Source organism: Nelusetta ayraudi, unplaced genomic scaffold (assembly GCF_046127955.1).
Source record: "Nelusetta ayraudi isolate G7.1 ecotype Tasmania unplaced genomic scaffold, CSIRO-AGI_Nayr_v1 ptg000056l, whole genome shotgun sequence".
Taxonomy (NCBI): domain Eukaryota; kingdom Metazoa; phylum Chordata; class Actinopteri; order Tetraodontiformes; family Monacanthidae; genus Nelusetta; species Nelusetta ayraudi.
In genome coordinates, this window is record NW_027466106.1 from 2,611,025 (window position 1) to 2,626,499 (window position 15,475).

General features: G+C 49.6%; 2 protein-coding genes across 3 annotated transcripts in view; one reads left to right on the forward strand and one right to left on the reverse strand.

The window, feature by feature from the left end:
* The first annotated feature begins 660 nt into the window (after window positions 1-660).
* On the forward strand, window positions 661-8,725 carry grem2a (gremlin 2, DAN family BMP antagonist a). Its single transcript, XM_076038283.1, has 2 exons — window positions 661-1,199; window positions 7,793-8,725. Exon 2 carries the CDS (start codon window positions 7,794-7,796, stop codon window positions 8,373-8,375), a length of 582 nt encoding a protein of 193 aa, XP_075894398.1. The 5' UTR covers window positions 661-1,199; window position 7,793; the 3' UTR covers window positions 8,376-8,725.
* Window positions 8,726-9,010: 285 nt separating this feature from the next.
* fmn2a (formin 2a) overlaps window positions 9,011-15,475 on the reverse strand; it is a 37,623-nt gene continuing 31,158 nt past the window's right edge. For both annotated transcript variants that reach the window (XM_076038400.1, XM_076038399.1), the window contains 4 exons: window positions 13,328-13,379; window positions 11,904-12,053; window positions 10,092-10,173; window positions 9,011-9,899 (listed from right to left, as the gene is read on the reverse strand). In XM_076038400.1, the coding sequence (XP_075894515.1) occupies window positions 9,873-9,899; window positions 10,092-10,173; window positions 11,904-12,053; window positions 13,328-13,379 (311 nt within the window). In that variant the 3' untranslated portion in view covers window positions 9,011-9,872. The remainder of the gene's footprint in view (window positions 9,900-10,091; window positions 10,174-11,903; window positions 12,054-13,327; window positions 13,380-15,475) is intronic.

A 15,475-nucleotide genomic window follows, 5' to 3' on the forward strand; every position in this document is an offset into this window, starting at 1 on the left:
GTTGCACTTCTGCTTTCTACCGCTAGATGGTGTGAAACTGTTTCTTACAGCAGGAATATCGCTTCCTCCCCAACACGCCTTTGACTTTGAGCGCAGCAGTAAGTGTAGAAGGTGGCTTTCTGGTGGCGATGGGTTTTATGCTCAATGTTGAATCCATTTGGGGGATCTGCGTGGTGTCTAATGATGTTTTCACAGTCTTGCTAAGTGTGCTAAGTGGTTGGATTAGCCGCAGCCACAAAACAGGCATTGCTTTGCAGACCTCTGTTGAACCAAGGAGTGTGAACGTGGCTCTTTTATTTGATTTCTTTCCCACTCATTGTCATTTACAGCCAGTGTCTCTGATTGCTGGTTACTCAGTGAGTTATTTAAAAAAAAAAAAAAAAAAAAAAAAAAGGCATTATGGGAAGTCATGTCCAGAGTGGCAGCAGGGGAAGAGAAGTGATTGTATTGCTGGAGTTTTTCTTCTTTTTGTGTATATATATATAGTGGCACATCATCCACGTCCTATACATGTTAATGTAAACGACCCAGGGAGAGAAAAAGTTAAATAAAAGGGAAAGCCAAGAAGGGAAGCTGTCACTTTGATATATTAGGAGTCTGTTACCAAAAAAAAGAGAAACAGGGGGAGTTTAAAAAGAAAGAAACACACAAATAAGCAGAGAGAGAGAGAGAGAGAGAGACCCCCGGGAGGCAAGACTTTTAAATATTGAAAGGAGTGAAGCTTGGTTTGATTCACACAATGACCACGGCCAAGTGGATAAACCCTCCCAGTCTTGAAGGAAGGAAGGGGGTGGTGGGGATTCAAACCAAGGCAGGCTCCACAGTGAGCTGAACACTCTCAAAGGCAGACGGCAGGCAGCCCGAGCAGCGCTGAGATTACAGCTCATAGCCGCAGAAACCTGGAGCCTCCTTTGTCCTAACGCAGCAAAACTGAAAACAGCATCTAGTCAGTGGGCGGAGGAGGAGAAGAATAAGGAGAAGAAGGTGCTTTATGTCCGGGAACATGGGAAATCAACAGGTTTAATATTTTATCGGGGAGGTTGGAGGAGAAAGACCAAGGACAAGCCTGAGGATACTACAGATCACGTTACCATGGAAACCAGAACCTGGAAGCGGACGCAAGGACCACTGGAGGTGGACGAGCTCCCTTGACTGGCATCCCCGACACGTTTCCGTCCCGCTTCGCACCGTGGAGAGAGGTACACGGACCTTCACGTCCCAGCATGATAAACAACTTTAACCCTTTCCAAACTGTCTGAGCATGTTCTCAACACTACCAACTACCAGCCAAAAATTCCCAAATGAGTGCACTTTGATGGGGAATTGTCAGCAACACAGCAGCTGAGAGACACGTTTCCAAAAGAAGCAAGTTAGAAGGTGGAAAGTGTTGAGTTTTTTCCTGACGCTTGATGATGATTCTTTAAAAGTTAAAACGCCAGAGTTGGCAAATAAAGTTTAGGCTGAAAAGACAAAGAAAAGATGAGTGCAACTTAAACAGGGCTCCTCAGAAAGCACCCTCTCAAGTGTAACTCCTCGGGAAATAGAGAAAAAAAAAAGTGTCTGTGTGAGTGACAAAGCGCAGGGGAACCATGTGATTCCAGCAGCGCCGCTCGCTCTGACATTTAACACTGTGGATGGCGGCGAAGGTTTTCATTCCCACTGGGGCCACCAGCAGTAAGGAAAAAAAGAAAAAGGAAAAAAAAAAACCTCACCTCGGAGGTATAGGGAAGGTGTTCTGGATAAAAGTGTCAGCTAGATGACTATAATTAAAGGCTGCTGGTTCCTGGGAATTAGTGTTGTGAGCGGGAGACTTAGTGGGTGATGACAGTATGTTTCTCACTGGGCTGGGATTTTTTTCCCCCCCCAGCTCACTTTATATTTTTGTGTGAATTTGATATAGAGAGCCTGGATCCCGAGAATATGAAATAATCTTTTGTTTCTTTCTGAAACAAGCACAGCTGTAAGATCTTAGCCTGTCCAAGTGTGTGTGTGTGTGTGTGTGTGTGTGTGTGTGTGTGTGTGTGTGTGTGTGTGTGTGTTCCCTGGGTGTGCGTGCAGTGAATGCCTTCTGATCCGTCTTACGGCTCTGGTGACTGCACCACCTTGTACAGTCTTCTCTGATGTCAAAGGAGATTTAGCACTCTGACACATTATAGTTCCTTTAGCAACGGCAAGTACTTAATTCTAAGCCCTTTAAAGGGGGGGGGGGGGGGGCGGGGGGAGATATAGTATTTCACGGGGGCTGTAAAACAATAGTGAGAGAAAACATATTTTTTTGAGTTGGAGCCGGTTTGCAGAAACAGCGGGTGCACAGTAGTGTTTCCACTTGGCAGATGCATGATGCAATATGATATCAGAATGTGATTATTCCCTCCATCCCCACCTTCAATACAAAAAGACAAAATGTGTTTCAGCCTGCAAAACTAACGTCCAACTCTGAAGACAGTTTTAATTTGGGAACTGCAAACTTTACCGTAATTGAAAACCGAGATTGTTTTCTTTGTTACAGCATAAAATAATAGTATACTATAGAAATGATTTCCACCATGCACTGACTTGCACTGGGGTGGGGGGGTACCACTCGCTGTCAACTGGGTTGCCTGCCCGGCACCATCTGAAGAGAACTTGCCTTTGCTTTATGGCCAAACTTCACACAACAGCATCACCATCAAGTTGTGCCTGGCTATAAAAAGTTAGCCAGTTCACCAGTCTCTCGGCCAAAATGATGAAAAATGCAGGGGGGATAAAGAGAAGAAGGTCTCATGCGAATCATAAAGTCATGTAGTCCAACATTGGAGCCAACCAGGTCCGCTGCGTCAGTGGCAGGGATGTCATTCTCGTTGTTACAAGTCAACAAATCGCATAAAATGGTCCAGAAACAACCATTTCGAGGTATGAAAACGGTGCAACGATGCTTTAAATTCCAAGTGTAATTATACAGGTAGATTTGCCATAGATGTCTTGGAACAGTTAGCTAAAAAAAAAAAAAAAGCCTGTCAGACAAGTTTCAACCCCTGTTCACCGAGTCGGCGAAATCACTGGAGGTTCCAAAGACATTAATCAGCAGGCGCCGTGATCTGCACGTAGACGCGCCGCACTATCACAGCATCCCTAATTGGCCTTCATCCACCCGGGCCCCGCCGAGGTCGAAGGAGTTGCCTCGCATTCTTGCCGGCACTTAGCCGGTGGAGAAGAATTAAATATGGGCTGCGAGTCATTATCAAGATGGATTGCGGTGACAAATGGCTGCCCGGACTGCCTGGAGCAGCCTCCCAGCAGCGTTGGCATTAGGGCACATTTGCACGGAAAAGCCCCCCGAAGGCCCTCCCTTCTTCCCACCACCACCCCCACAACCCCCGACCCCAACTGTTAATGAGCCAACAGCCCGACGTAGTTTGGGAAAACAGAATCCGCAAATGCAGATAATGACATGGTTCCTCTTTGTGTAATTGACTCCGAGTGAAAACATTTCATTTACCTCTCCTTTCCTCCAGCCCTGCTTGTGCTTGTGTGTGTGTGTGTGTGTGTGTGTGTGTGTGTGTGTGTGTGTGTGTGTGATTGAGGTTTGTGCTACACGCGGGGGAATTAAATACAGTTCGGCTGTAATTAAGTGCACTTTGCCCGTCCTGTGCGTGAGACTTTCTGACGCACCGATAATTGGGGCATCAGGTTCTGTTTGTTTTAACCTGCCTTTGAAGACGTGCTGGGGAGATGTTTCACATGGCTTGGCGCGAGTGTGTGCGCGCACGCCAAAATGTGATGATAGCTAAAAGACTTTTGTCTCCCCTGGCAACCCAATGCCAGGCATCTTCAAAATAATTCTAATAAGGAAAAAAAAAAAAAAAAGTCCTGGCAGCCAGATGGGATTTCGTTGCCGTTTGAAGTTTGTGTGCCTCCAAAGGTGCACAGTGAAACACACTTTTGTGATAATCCCTGTCCCGTTCCACAATAGGTAGCAATTCCCCCTCTGGCTGCAGAGGCTGAGTTTCTCTCTCAGCAGCAGCAGCAGCAGCAGCAGCAGCAGCAGCAGCAGCAGAGGGCTTCCTGGTGTACGTTCCTGGTATTTGTAATTGCATTACGGAGGCCTGAATTGTGGAAGCGAGGTCTGCCACAGTCCAGTGAAGCGTGTCCCCCTCAGTGTTTTGCAGCACTCCGCGCCGCATAAGGCCGCGTTTGTGGACAGCGTCAGTCTTCAACAGGCCGAGAGATCCGTTTTGGGGTTTCTGTGTTGTTCCTTTGGCTCGGAGACGCACGAAAACCGCAGCCTCCTTCCGTCTCCCGGACTCATTAGCGTCGTGCCGTAAAGGGGAGACAGACGGATGGAGTGACGGCGCGATGTGAAGAGTTAAACAGCTTGTGTGTGTGTGTGTGTGTGTGTGTGTGTGTGTGTGTGTGGGGGGGGGGGGGGGGGGGGGTAGAGGAAGATACGCATTCTGCGGGAGGAAGGCACGCTGCCCGGACCGCGCACGTAGCCGAGCCGTGTTGGTTTTGGGTCCCAGCGGGTCGTCAGTCCCAAACTCCAACATCTACTTATCCCCTTCTTTCCCCCTTCCACCATCTCCAGACGGCCCCCCCGACCACTAACCGCCCAGCGCCCTCCCCACTAAAACCTGAACCCCCCCCCCCCCCCCCGCCCCAACCCTTCCACTACAAAACTGCAATTTGTTCACCCAGCCGAGATTGATGAGGATGGCTTAGCAGCGCCGGCGCTATCGGGCTCAGGTCGAGCGCAGAAGGAGCGCGACCGCTGACGGCCCAGCGGCCATCCATCACGGCCGGCTGAGTGCACACAGACGGTCGGCTTTTCGGGACGGCGGCCCCCGCGGCAGGAGTCACAGTTGCCTCTGGAACACACGGCAGCGGCAGAGCGTGTTATTCCGAGCGGGGCTGCGTGCGTTCGAACGGGCAAGTCAGCAGGAATGAGACAAACGAGACGCCTCGGAGGGAGGAGGAGGAGGAGAGTGGAGACTTTCCAGTGCAGCAGGTGATGGAGCGACCCAGCGGGAGCCTTTGTCCTGCTCATGCTTGTACAGGCACGCGTGCTTGCTACTACACTTTTTACACTTTTTTGGGGGGGTCCGGGGGAGATGGGGAACTGGTATTGAAACTAATACACAGATAAAAAATGGAAAAAGGAAAACACGCACCACAGCCTTTTTGTCTATGATGAAATGCAGAGTGCACTTCAGGCTGGATTTTCAGCACAGCCATGAAGCCAAATGTGAGGTAGTGTCAGTGTTTTGCATTCATTTTAATGTACTTAATGATCATTATTAGTCCCCATAAACACCACAAAGTAAAATCCCCAAACAAATGAACGCAATATTCTTACAGTTTAGCAGATTTACAATATTTCAAACAAAAACTTCCATGTTACTGTTTGAATGAACTAGTGCTCAAGAAAATTCTCTTTCAAAAATTGCCAAACAGAGCTCGACAATGTCAGCAGCCCGCTCCACCGTTTGTGTAGCAACAGACGCTTTTGCATTTTGCATTGTTGTTGCAGAAGCAGAGACTCCTTGCTGAGCCGAGCAGCGTGAGCCCACTCCGCTTTTTATGGCTCCTTGCAAAACAACCCTCAGGTTTTGTTTTGTTTTTCAGAAAGCACACAATGTTGATAACGTGACTTTCAGCAGCAGATGGATTTCTCTGCGCTGGCCCTTCCAAAACAAAATAAACACGGAGTTACGCAAGTAAAAGATAAAAACCAGTCTCTGCATTTAACACATCATAACCTGACAATAAAATCCTGTTTCATGAGAAATCGGCTCACGCCACGCGCCCGCAGCGCGGAGACGGCTGACGTCTAAGTTGCTCGCGATACGACGGAGGCTGAGCTCGTCTGCATCTTGGAGGCAGCTGCCGCAACCTCGGAGTCAGGGGGAACAACAAAAAGGAGTCGTAGAAAAAAAAAAAAACGAACACGGCGGATTATGATAAAGTAATTTGTTCCATGTCAGAGTGAGTTGCAGGTCTGGAGGGGCGAGACAAAGAACGTACAAATCTTTTTTTTTTTGCGCGGCGGAGAGAAACGGGGGGAGCCTGTAAATAGGAGCAGCCAATGGCCTTGAGGCGCTCTTGGTTCTCTGTCAGAATTTCTGACTTGATGTCATGCAACGCTTGTCAAGAGCAACATCTGCTGGAAAGATGCTTGAGTGATGGTCAAAAATGTGCTGGCACAAATACTGACAGCATGCACATGGGCGGATACTCCGGTCCCGAATAGCCGAGAAATAATTTCTCTGGAACACTATGTCTTTCTTGTGCCGGGGCGAGATAGCGGGAAAAAAAAACACAAAAAAAAACACGGGCGACGTTAAAGTGGAGGCTTCAGGTCAGCCTCAGTTCAGCCTCAGTTCAGCCCCGTCCGTCCGCAGTTCATCAGCGGCGAGTCGAGCGGACTCTCCAAAGTGCCGCGGCAGAGTTCCCCGACTCGTCCCCTAATAACATGCAGATGCGCCTCCCTAAGGCCTGTTTACATATCTGCGGCATAGTTCATGACTAAAGTAAGCAAAGCCCTAATTATTTTACCCGGCGACAGGACCAATAAAATCAACTTCCCCTCCTCGTTACGGGTGTTTAAGTGCGTCCTTTGATGGCGGCGCCTTGTTTATTTTCGGAAGAGCTGCGACGACGAGAGGAAAGCAAATAGAAGTGATGACACGGGGACGCTGACAAATTGGGTGTGGGGGGAACAAGCGGGGAGGGGCTGCTGCTGATGAATTCATTATCACGCCGAAGGCCTGCGGGGGTGGGGCGCGACGCCGCGAAAGGCGATTCGACGTGGGACGCGTGCTCTCACAGCCGCAAAGCCGCGGCCGCGATGAACCTCAGCAGAGAGGCCCCGGCGTTTGGTTCCCTAACAGAGAAATGTGTTGTTTAGAACTTCACAACTGTTGCGTCAGAGACACCTCGAGGTCGTGGGGTTGTACTGCAGAACAATCACAGTGTGCAGGTCATCTGTGACCCGATCGTGTGGGTGGCGACATCGGAACGGAATCGTTAGAAAATACGCAGCAGAATGTCAAAGGTCTGTTGGAGTCACACTTAAGTGCCGCAGTTCGTTGGAGGCAACGCGACGCTTCCGCACGGGCTGCGATTTCACAAACTCTGCCTCTTCGGCTTCTTGCACTCACCGCTACCGAATCTCTGCAAAGTGCAAAGGATGCTGGGTCCATCGGGACGGCAGCTCCCACTTCAACCCACTCTGCTTCCAAGTGTCCATGATGAAAATGAGACCCTCTTGTCACTGCAATCTTTTTAAATGGAAAATGACCACCCTAAGTGTAGAATTTTTAAGTAATTGTATCACTGGAATCCTCCCCCCGCCTCAGGATTTAGACCAGGAATGGGCAAACTACGGCCCGGGGGCCAAATGCGGCCCGTTAAACTTTTCAATCTGGCCCGCCGAACTTGAAGAAATTATATTAATAACCAGTAAGTCATAAAATAGATGTTTTAAGAGTCATTTCAATAAAGAGCTAAATACCCTGGGGCTTCAAAGACAGATTTTGTTGCAACTTTACTTTTGCTAATTTTTAATTAACATTAAAGCGCATTTTATTTTTTCTACATATCCAATCCTATTTTTTTCCTCCTATGAGTTGGGTCACCAAAACACTCCATCCATCTGCTCCTGCTCCGGCCCCCGCTGTCTAACTTTAGAACCCCACTGCGGCCCCCCAGTCAAAAAGTTTGCCCACCTCTGCTTTAGACTGATGATACATGATGACAGACTGATTCTTCCTCCGATACCCAGTGATATCTCATGACGTGTCCCCTCTGTTTGCAGGATGCTGTGGAGAATCACCATAGCAGCCGTCCTGGCCGGGGTGCTCTTCCTCACCGCCGAGACCAAGAAGTCCCGACCCCAGGGGTCCATCCCGTCCCCGCACAAGACCAAAGGGAACCCGTCCTCGGAGCGGCACCAGCGGCTGCTGCACCAGCAGAAGCCGGAGGTCCTGTCCTCCAGCCAGGAAGCCCTGGTGGTGACGGAGCGCCGCTACCTGCGCAGGGACTGGTGCAAGACGCAGCCCCTCCGCCAGACCGTCAGCGAGGACGGCTGCCGCAGCCGCACCGTGGTCAACCGCTTCTGCTACGGCCAGTGCAACTCCTTCTACATCCCGCGCCACATGGGGCCCAGCTCGGGGCCGGGACAGGGTCGGGGCCAGGCCTCGGGCTCCGGGAGGAAGAGCCACAACAAGGCGCACGAGCCCTTCCAGTCGTGCTCCTTCTGCAGGCCGCACCGCATCACGCAGCTCACCGTCCAGCTGGACTGCCCAGACCTGCAGCCGCCCTTCAGGCACCGCAAGGTGCAGAGGGTCAAACAGTGTCGCTGCATGTCGGTGGACGTGGGCGGCCACGGCAAGCTGTGAGAGACGTGCACGGCGAGGAACTCTGGGAGCCGGCCGCCAGGCCCACGCTGGAGGCCCAATCAGAGTCGATGAAAAAGGACACGGCGGCTAAGTGAGTCAGAAAGACTGGCGGCGGTTCGTCACCTTTTGTGAAGCAAGATCACCGGCAGCAAAGGGGAGACTGAGAAACAGACTCTTGATATCATACACTTACAAAACAAAAAAAAAGCCCAAACCTAAACTTATTTGTAGCCTGCAGTGAGAGAAAAAAAAAACTTGCCTGGTTTCTTCTTTTTTTTTCACCCTCCTCCCATCTGTGATGCTCGGCATGATGCACCGGGAGGATTTGAACTGAATCACAGCCTCCATCAGCCTCCGTCAGCCTCGGTCAGCCTCCATCAGTTTCCATCAGCCTCCCGCCTGCTGGACGTTTGTCACAATACCCCTGGCGGACGTATACTGCAGCATGTGTAATGGATGTACAATGCCATATATATACAGTACATATATATATATATATATAATTTGTATGAGAGTACGTATGTATGTATGTATGTATGTATGTAAAATTATATATTAAATCTATTTCATATGAAACCACAGCTGGCGTCCCAGAGTGAATGGAGCTCAGATAGACCAGATTAACAACAGCAGAGTTTAAAAACAAAGTAACTTCTTTTATTCAATAAATATATATTAATATTTTTTTTTTTCCACGGTCGAACACTGAGGGTATTGCACGCAAACATCACACAACATGATTTCGTATACAACACTCACGCGTGCTGTGGGAAAGGCAAGAGCGAGTGCATGACAAGAGACGAGTCGTACCGGAGGAGAAACGGACCGGCGGTCAGGATGGTGAGGGCGGCTGGAGGGAAGCTAACTGCTCACGTGTGAGTCCACGTACAGCTCATGTATGTCGTGGAGGGCGTTTAATAACACGCGTCATATGATATGTCTCAGAAACGATGCTCTGTACTACAACAGTGTGCAATAAGGCACTTGCAGCCTGGCCAGACAAAGATATATAAAGGTTATTGTAGAAAAAAATTCCTCGCAAACACTGACGGTATTTTAAAGAGGAAGGCTTCCCGGTAAACTCCGGTCAGGGGAGGAAAATCGCTGGAACGCGTGGAGAAATTATCACAACACATTTCAGACTCCAGTGGTCATTTCCTGGCAGGGCGTCGTAAGCCCAGTGTCATAATCACTGCTAAATCACGTCTTTTGTTTTTAATATTTCACTTGATTATGCAAGAGCTATCAAAGGGCGACTCGAATAAAAAAAATTAAAAAAAACACGACGCAACGACACCAATCCACACTAGATCCACCCTGCCTCTGCCCCCTCCATCCCATAATAAACCACAGGTCCTCCATCGGCTGAGGACGAATACTGGAAGTGGGGAAATGTTGTAAAAATGACTGATGAGCCATTGTCAGATTGTTCAAACAGTGCTTGTGCAAAAAAAAAAAAAAAAAAGGCTCGCTGATGATCATTTTCCGTTCTCCGCCTCAGATCTTTTGGCCCAGCTTTGCTTTCTGTGAAGCAGGAGGAAGGAGAAGAAGAAGGAGGAGAGGAGAGAGAGGGGGGGAGAAAACGGTTGAGTTATTTGCAGTTGGCCGGATCGTCTGGCCGTATTCTAGAGATGACAGTGCGAGCGCCAGTGCTGAAGCCTTTAAAGTGTTCTGAGGGGATACAAATCAAAGCTGGGACAGGAGGCGAGTACGTACGATTCCAGTTGCATGTTTGGGCTTCACATTATAAGAGGATTTCTCCCGGGCCTGTTTGAAGCACTCCTCAGCCTTCTTCACCCTGGAAAAAAAAAAACAAAAAACAAAAAAAAACACCTAAGCATCCGTCTTTACACACGATATCAGATGTCAAATTCACTTTTTCACTTTAGCGAGGAACAGAAAAAAAAAGAAAAAATCCAGTTCAGATGTTCCAAACTTTAGTCGAGTGGAGCGGGCGCACAGTCATCCTTCCAAACTGGAAAGGCAGCTGGATTGCTGAGATTTTTTAGCTCTGCGTTCTTCTTGCACATCCATCTTAAAAAACACACAGCCGGAATCATTTTCTCCAGCTGGACTCTGACGTGACCATTCAGCCTCCTTGGAGGAAAAAGGCAGCGGCTACGAGCACGATGCTGCTGCACCATGGCTGCAGTGAAGTTTTATCAGAACTGGATGGTGTTTCCTCCTGAAACTAAACCACATGTGGCACTAAAGGCTTTTTTTCTACTGTTGTTGACTCCCTGTGGCCGGAGTTCAGCAAAACAAAGCTGTGCACTGCAAGCCTCTACGGGTTGGAAACGTGTCGTGTTGCTACTCAAGCTAACAGGAGGCACAGACAAAACAAAGTAGCCTGAATTTAATGTGATCGACTAAAGTTCAATCCAATCTCTTTCCCCCTTTGAAAGGACTCTCTCCCAGATGTAGCCTGGCACACTAGGTGCTAACATTTCCATCTGGTAAAAGAGCCGCGGACATTTTGTAGGGGCGGGGCCAAACCTGGAAGGCTTGCAGTCACTTCCTGTATTTTCTTTCTGGCTTTCCTCTTGACGTTTTAGCACTTCTTCCTACTAAAAAAAAGGGAGCTAAATTGGTGACTGGTAACATTCAAGACTGACTGAAATGCTTTCTGCAGGAGTTTGGTAAGACGGATGAGCGTGAATCTGCGCTTGAAGTTCCAGCAGGCGAACATTAGCCAAACTTATCTCGACTGGGTTCAGTGGGTTTTGAGAAATATTCCATCTGGAGTATCAGGTTACCATCGAGCACCAACTCTGGTTCGGTCCTGCATCATCTGATCGGCATGTTGACCATTTATAGCATCGCATGCAGAACTCTTGGCCTCGCTCCCCTGCGTGATTACCAGCGCCACAAGTCTGCATGTTCGCATACGGCCCAGGTGATGATTCATATCTCGGTCGGAAAGGTAAACCGGCAGGAGAGAGCGGAGTCGGGCTGGTGGCCGCCGGCAAAAGGGCAAAGAGTTAATGCTATTCATTTTTTGAAAAAGGAAAATATTTTCCTACTGACTGAGCAAAGCTCGTGGCATGTTTCTTCTCTCGCAAAAACACATATCACCGTTCAATCTTCATTTGGCATAATGGACCAATTTGCTTTCTGTTGACATATGCGGCAGTATCTGCGTGTGCATCGAACCACTGGAAGCTAACTGGATGCTGCGTGTGTTCTTTTCATTACCGGGGTGAAGACAAAGACTCGGGTCATTTAACCTCTTTTCCCCTCATGAATTTAAATGAGCGCGATATGATCTCAGGAGAACACGAGATGTACTCAAAGTTATTAATGGGTTGGGAATCTACGCTTGGGAAAATATCGGGAACATCGGTGCATCTATAATGACATTTGAAAAGGTCAGCAGGTTTCCAAAAAAAAAAGAGCTTGAGGGCGAGGCGGGAGAAAAGAGTTGGATATCGGTGCAGGGCTTGATTTGTAGGACATGAAGTCAAAGCGTTCAACAATCAGACTGGGGGTGTAAGACAACCTGAAAAGGAATAATAAAAAAAATCTCACCGTTCCTGCAACATCAGCTTATTGTGCCTCTTCCACTGCTCTTTGAAATCGGTCGAAAACTCGTGCCAAAGCGAGAAGAGGGTGTTGGGCGAGACCTCCTTCTCTCCCGCCTTGGGTTTGACGGAGAAGGACACGCTCAGCTCCGAGAACCTGGAGAGGAGAGCACAGCAGCAAAACGTGAGAGTTCATATCGACTCTGGTTCGACTCCGAAAGGAACGCCGTTAAAAGAACAAACGCGGTGACGAACGTCCTCGTGCGAGAACGTGCAAACCGTCTCCGGTGACAGACGAGCTCCTGGTCGTAAATGAGCCGCTTGCGCATCTCATATTGAGTGTTTAACCTTGTCACTCTTCCCCTCCCGCTGTGCACACTCTGCTGGAACTTTGTGTACACAGGCGCACACGCGCGCCCGTCGACGAGACGTAAGCACAGATGTGTGTGTGTGCGCACGTGTGTGTGTGTGTATGTGTAAAGGGGTTTGGCCCTGACACGGAGACAGATTGGGGGGGTACGAGCGCTAACGGAGCGCTAACGGCTGAGCGGAAATGACACATGTGAAAGTTTGGAGCTGGGCGGCCGCTCGCAGTGGATCAATACGGCGGACAGGCCGCGCTCTCTTTGTTTGGAGGAGCTATAGGAACGCATTCCACAGCCAGTAGAAACAGAAGCCTGGAGCCGAGGCTGTCTACTCTCGCTCCGCTTAGATAAACAACGCAGACACCGAGCCGGCCGGCCGACAGGGCGGGTGGTGGTGGCGGTGGTGGGGGAGAGGGGGGACCTCCTGACAGAACCTGGAGCCCCGAGTGTCGACACCTGGCGTCGACCTGCGTGCGCCTGTAGCCGAGGCCACGGTCGTCGATTAATTGCGATATTTTGAAAAGGTCGAGCGTGTAAAATTTTACATACGATTTTGATATTGGTATAAGCTCAACATACTGCCTGAAAACTAGGGCTGTCAGCGTTAACGCATTAATCGCTATTAGTTAAATACAATCCACAACGCATTTTTAAATCGCATTTCGCCTTTTTGTCCATTTCACTAACCCGTAGTCGGCCCATCTGGCCGATATCTGGTAAGAAATACTTGAAATGCAAAGTAGCAATTTTACACATCCAATTGAAACCGCGATTAATCGCAGGTAACTATGAAGATTCTGAAATGAATCGCGATTAAAAAAATAATCACTCTAAAGTAAAACAAACGGTGTTTTCTCGCAAAAACGGAACCATCGTTTGCCGGCGATGACGTCGCAAAACGGTGCTAAAAAAAAAAAGAAAAAAAAGAAAAAGAAAAAACAGACAGCACATCTCCACCCCCCCCGGCCTGTGAGAGATGGTCGTCTTCCTCCCTCAGGAAACCTTTAGGTGACATGTGTTTAGCTTTGAGGTGAAGAAGCCGTTTGAAGACGAGGAGGCCTCTTACGTCTTCTGAGTGTCCGCCAGCTGCTTCTCCTGCGTCTCCAGCTCACTCCTGGCTGCAAAAGAAAAGAAGAAGAAAAAAAAAAAAGAGCAGACGACGGCATTAGGATGAGCACTGACGCAGGATTTCCCTGCAAACGTCGGAGGGGGCGAAGGAAAAAAAAAAAAAAACACCTTTCACCTACAGAAAGGAAGTTGTATAATGGGAGGATTCCGCGTGTCACCATCACTCAAAATCAGTCATCTTCAAGGTTCAGCGCTGTGCCACCGGCTTATCGAGCGCTGGGCTTTTTTTTCCTCCGTTGCACAACTGACAAATGAAGCTCGCACGGCGGCGCGGGACAAGCGCTTCTTTGTGCAGCGCCACCTCGGACGGTGACGGATGACCGTGCGCGTGTGAGAGAGCGCAGGGAGAATCGGATAATCGCGATAGCTTTTTTTTTTGGGTTTGTTTTTGATTCCCGGGGAGCCACAACATTTTTTTTTGTCAGGGGAATGAGGGGAAGCTGCGGGGGGGGGGAGGACACTCGGTCCGTGTTCCAAGTTTGGGTGTGGAAGCATCAGACCCCCAGTCGCTCAGACAAATGCTGCTAGAAGTCCCTGCCTGCTGCTCAAGTTTCAGCACCACCGGCCCTTTTTCAAATCTATCCAAATAGTCGTCCAGCCGGAGCAGCTGTTCTTCTTATCATTGCGCTCTTTAAGCTGCCGTGACATGCATCAAAAAAAAAAAAAAAGAGAGAAAAGCCGGTCATGAAATCCTCCTGCGGACCCCCTCAAAGCCAAATTACCTGCAGCGCCGCGCGGCCTAAAGCGACGCAGCGATCAGCGAGTCCGGGACGCGGCGGCGAGATAGGAGCGGCGGATCTTTCCTGGCACCCACTGCGGCGCTCCGCTCTCGTCCCGGGGAATATCTGATTGCTCACATGTAATTGAAGCCAGAGCCACATCTAAAAGATGTGGGTCCGCTACGAACCCCGCCGGGGACCGGTGTTAAATCAATCTGGGGCAACAATCGCAAGCGCCGCAGCGAGAGCGAGAGCTTTCTTGCGATGCAGCTTCACGATAAAAGCAGCAGTCGGGAGGAGCGGCCGTGTGCAACTTGGAAGTTTGAAACTTTTCTCAAGACCCAAATCAGTCGGTCGGGGGCTTTTGGTCGACACCTAAAAATCCTCAACGAACACGTTTTTTTTTTTTTTGTTTTTTTTACACACGTCTGTCAACGTGCGGTGCTGCTCCCCGCCGCTGCCGCCGCCACCGCGTATCAGCGCCGCCGATCTCGACGGCCGTCAAAGAGGCAAATCGGCGCGTCAGAGCGGCGACACCATCAAAGGCCTCTTTTGCGTGCATGAGAATCGGCGTGGCGCGGCGAGGCGAGCCGGGGCGGGGTGAGTTAGACCAAACAGCCCAGCTCCGACGGGTCCGCTCCCACTGTTACTGTGTGGTTGGTTTCATGGTCAGAAAATAAACAGGGGCGACTCAAACTGTGGAGCCAGAAACAGCTTTAAGCCCCTCAGGCTCCTTTTTTTTTTTTTTTTTTTTTAGAAATTACACAAGAAACAAAAATAAGACTTTTTGGTTGTGCCCCCCCCTTGCACCCTCCTCCCACCAACCCCCCCCCCCCTTCTCAACGTCCAAGCGAAAGGAACCCCAAGAATTCCGTCTGGAGCCTTTCTGAGTTGTGTCCATGTTACGGTGCTTACATTCAGGAGGGTGGTGGTGGTGGGTGGGGGGGTGTCGGAGGGGGCCGTGGGGGGCTGAGGGGTGGGGGTTGAGTAAGAGGGGGGTGGTGGTGGTGGGGGGGTCACCACGTCATTTGCATCAAAGAGAGAGCTCCCATATTTCTTCTCAAACACGCAGAGAGATGGAAATGGGAGAGATGCTTTCATCTGCAGACTTCCTTTAAAATGGACAGCGAGCATTACCAGGCAGGAACATGTGCTACATATTAGACCCTCATCTGAATACAAAAGCAGTTGGAAGGAGAAGAAGAAGGAGGTGGAGGAGGAGGAGGAGGTGGAAGGAGCCCGTGAGCCGAGTCCTTCTTCATGATGATTGGTCACAGTCAACTGGATGTCGAAGGGTCCAACTTGACACGGCGCTTTAATAAAATGGACAGAAAAGAAAAGGGGGGGGGGGAAGAAAAGGGACTTTT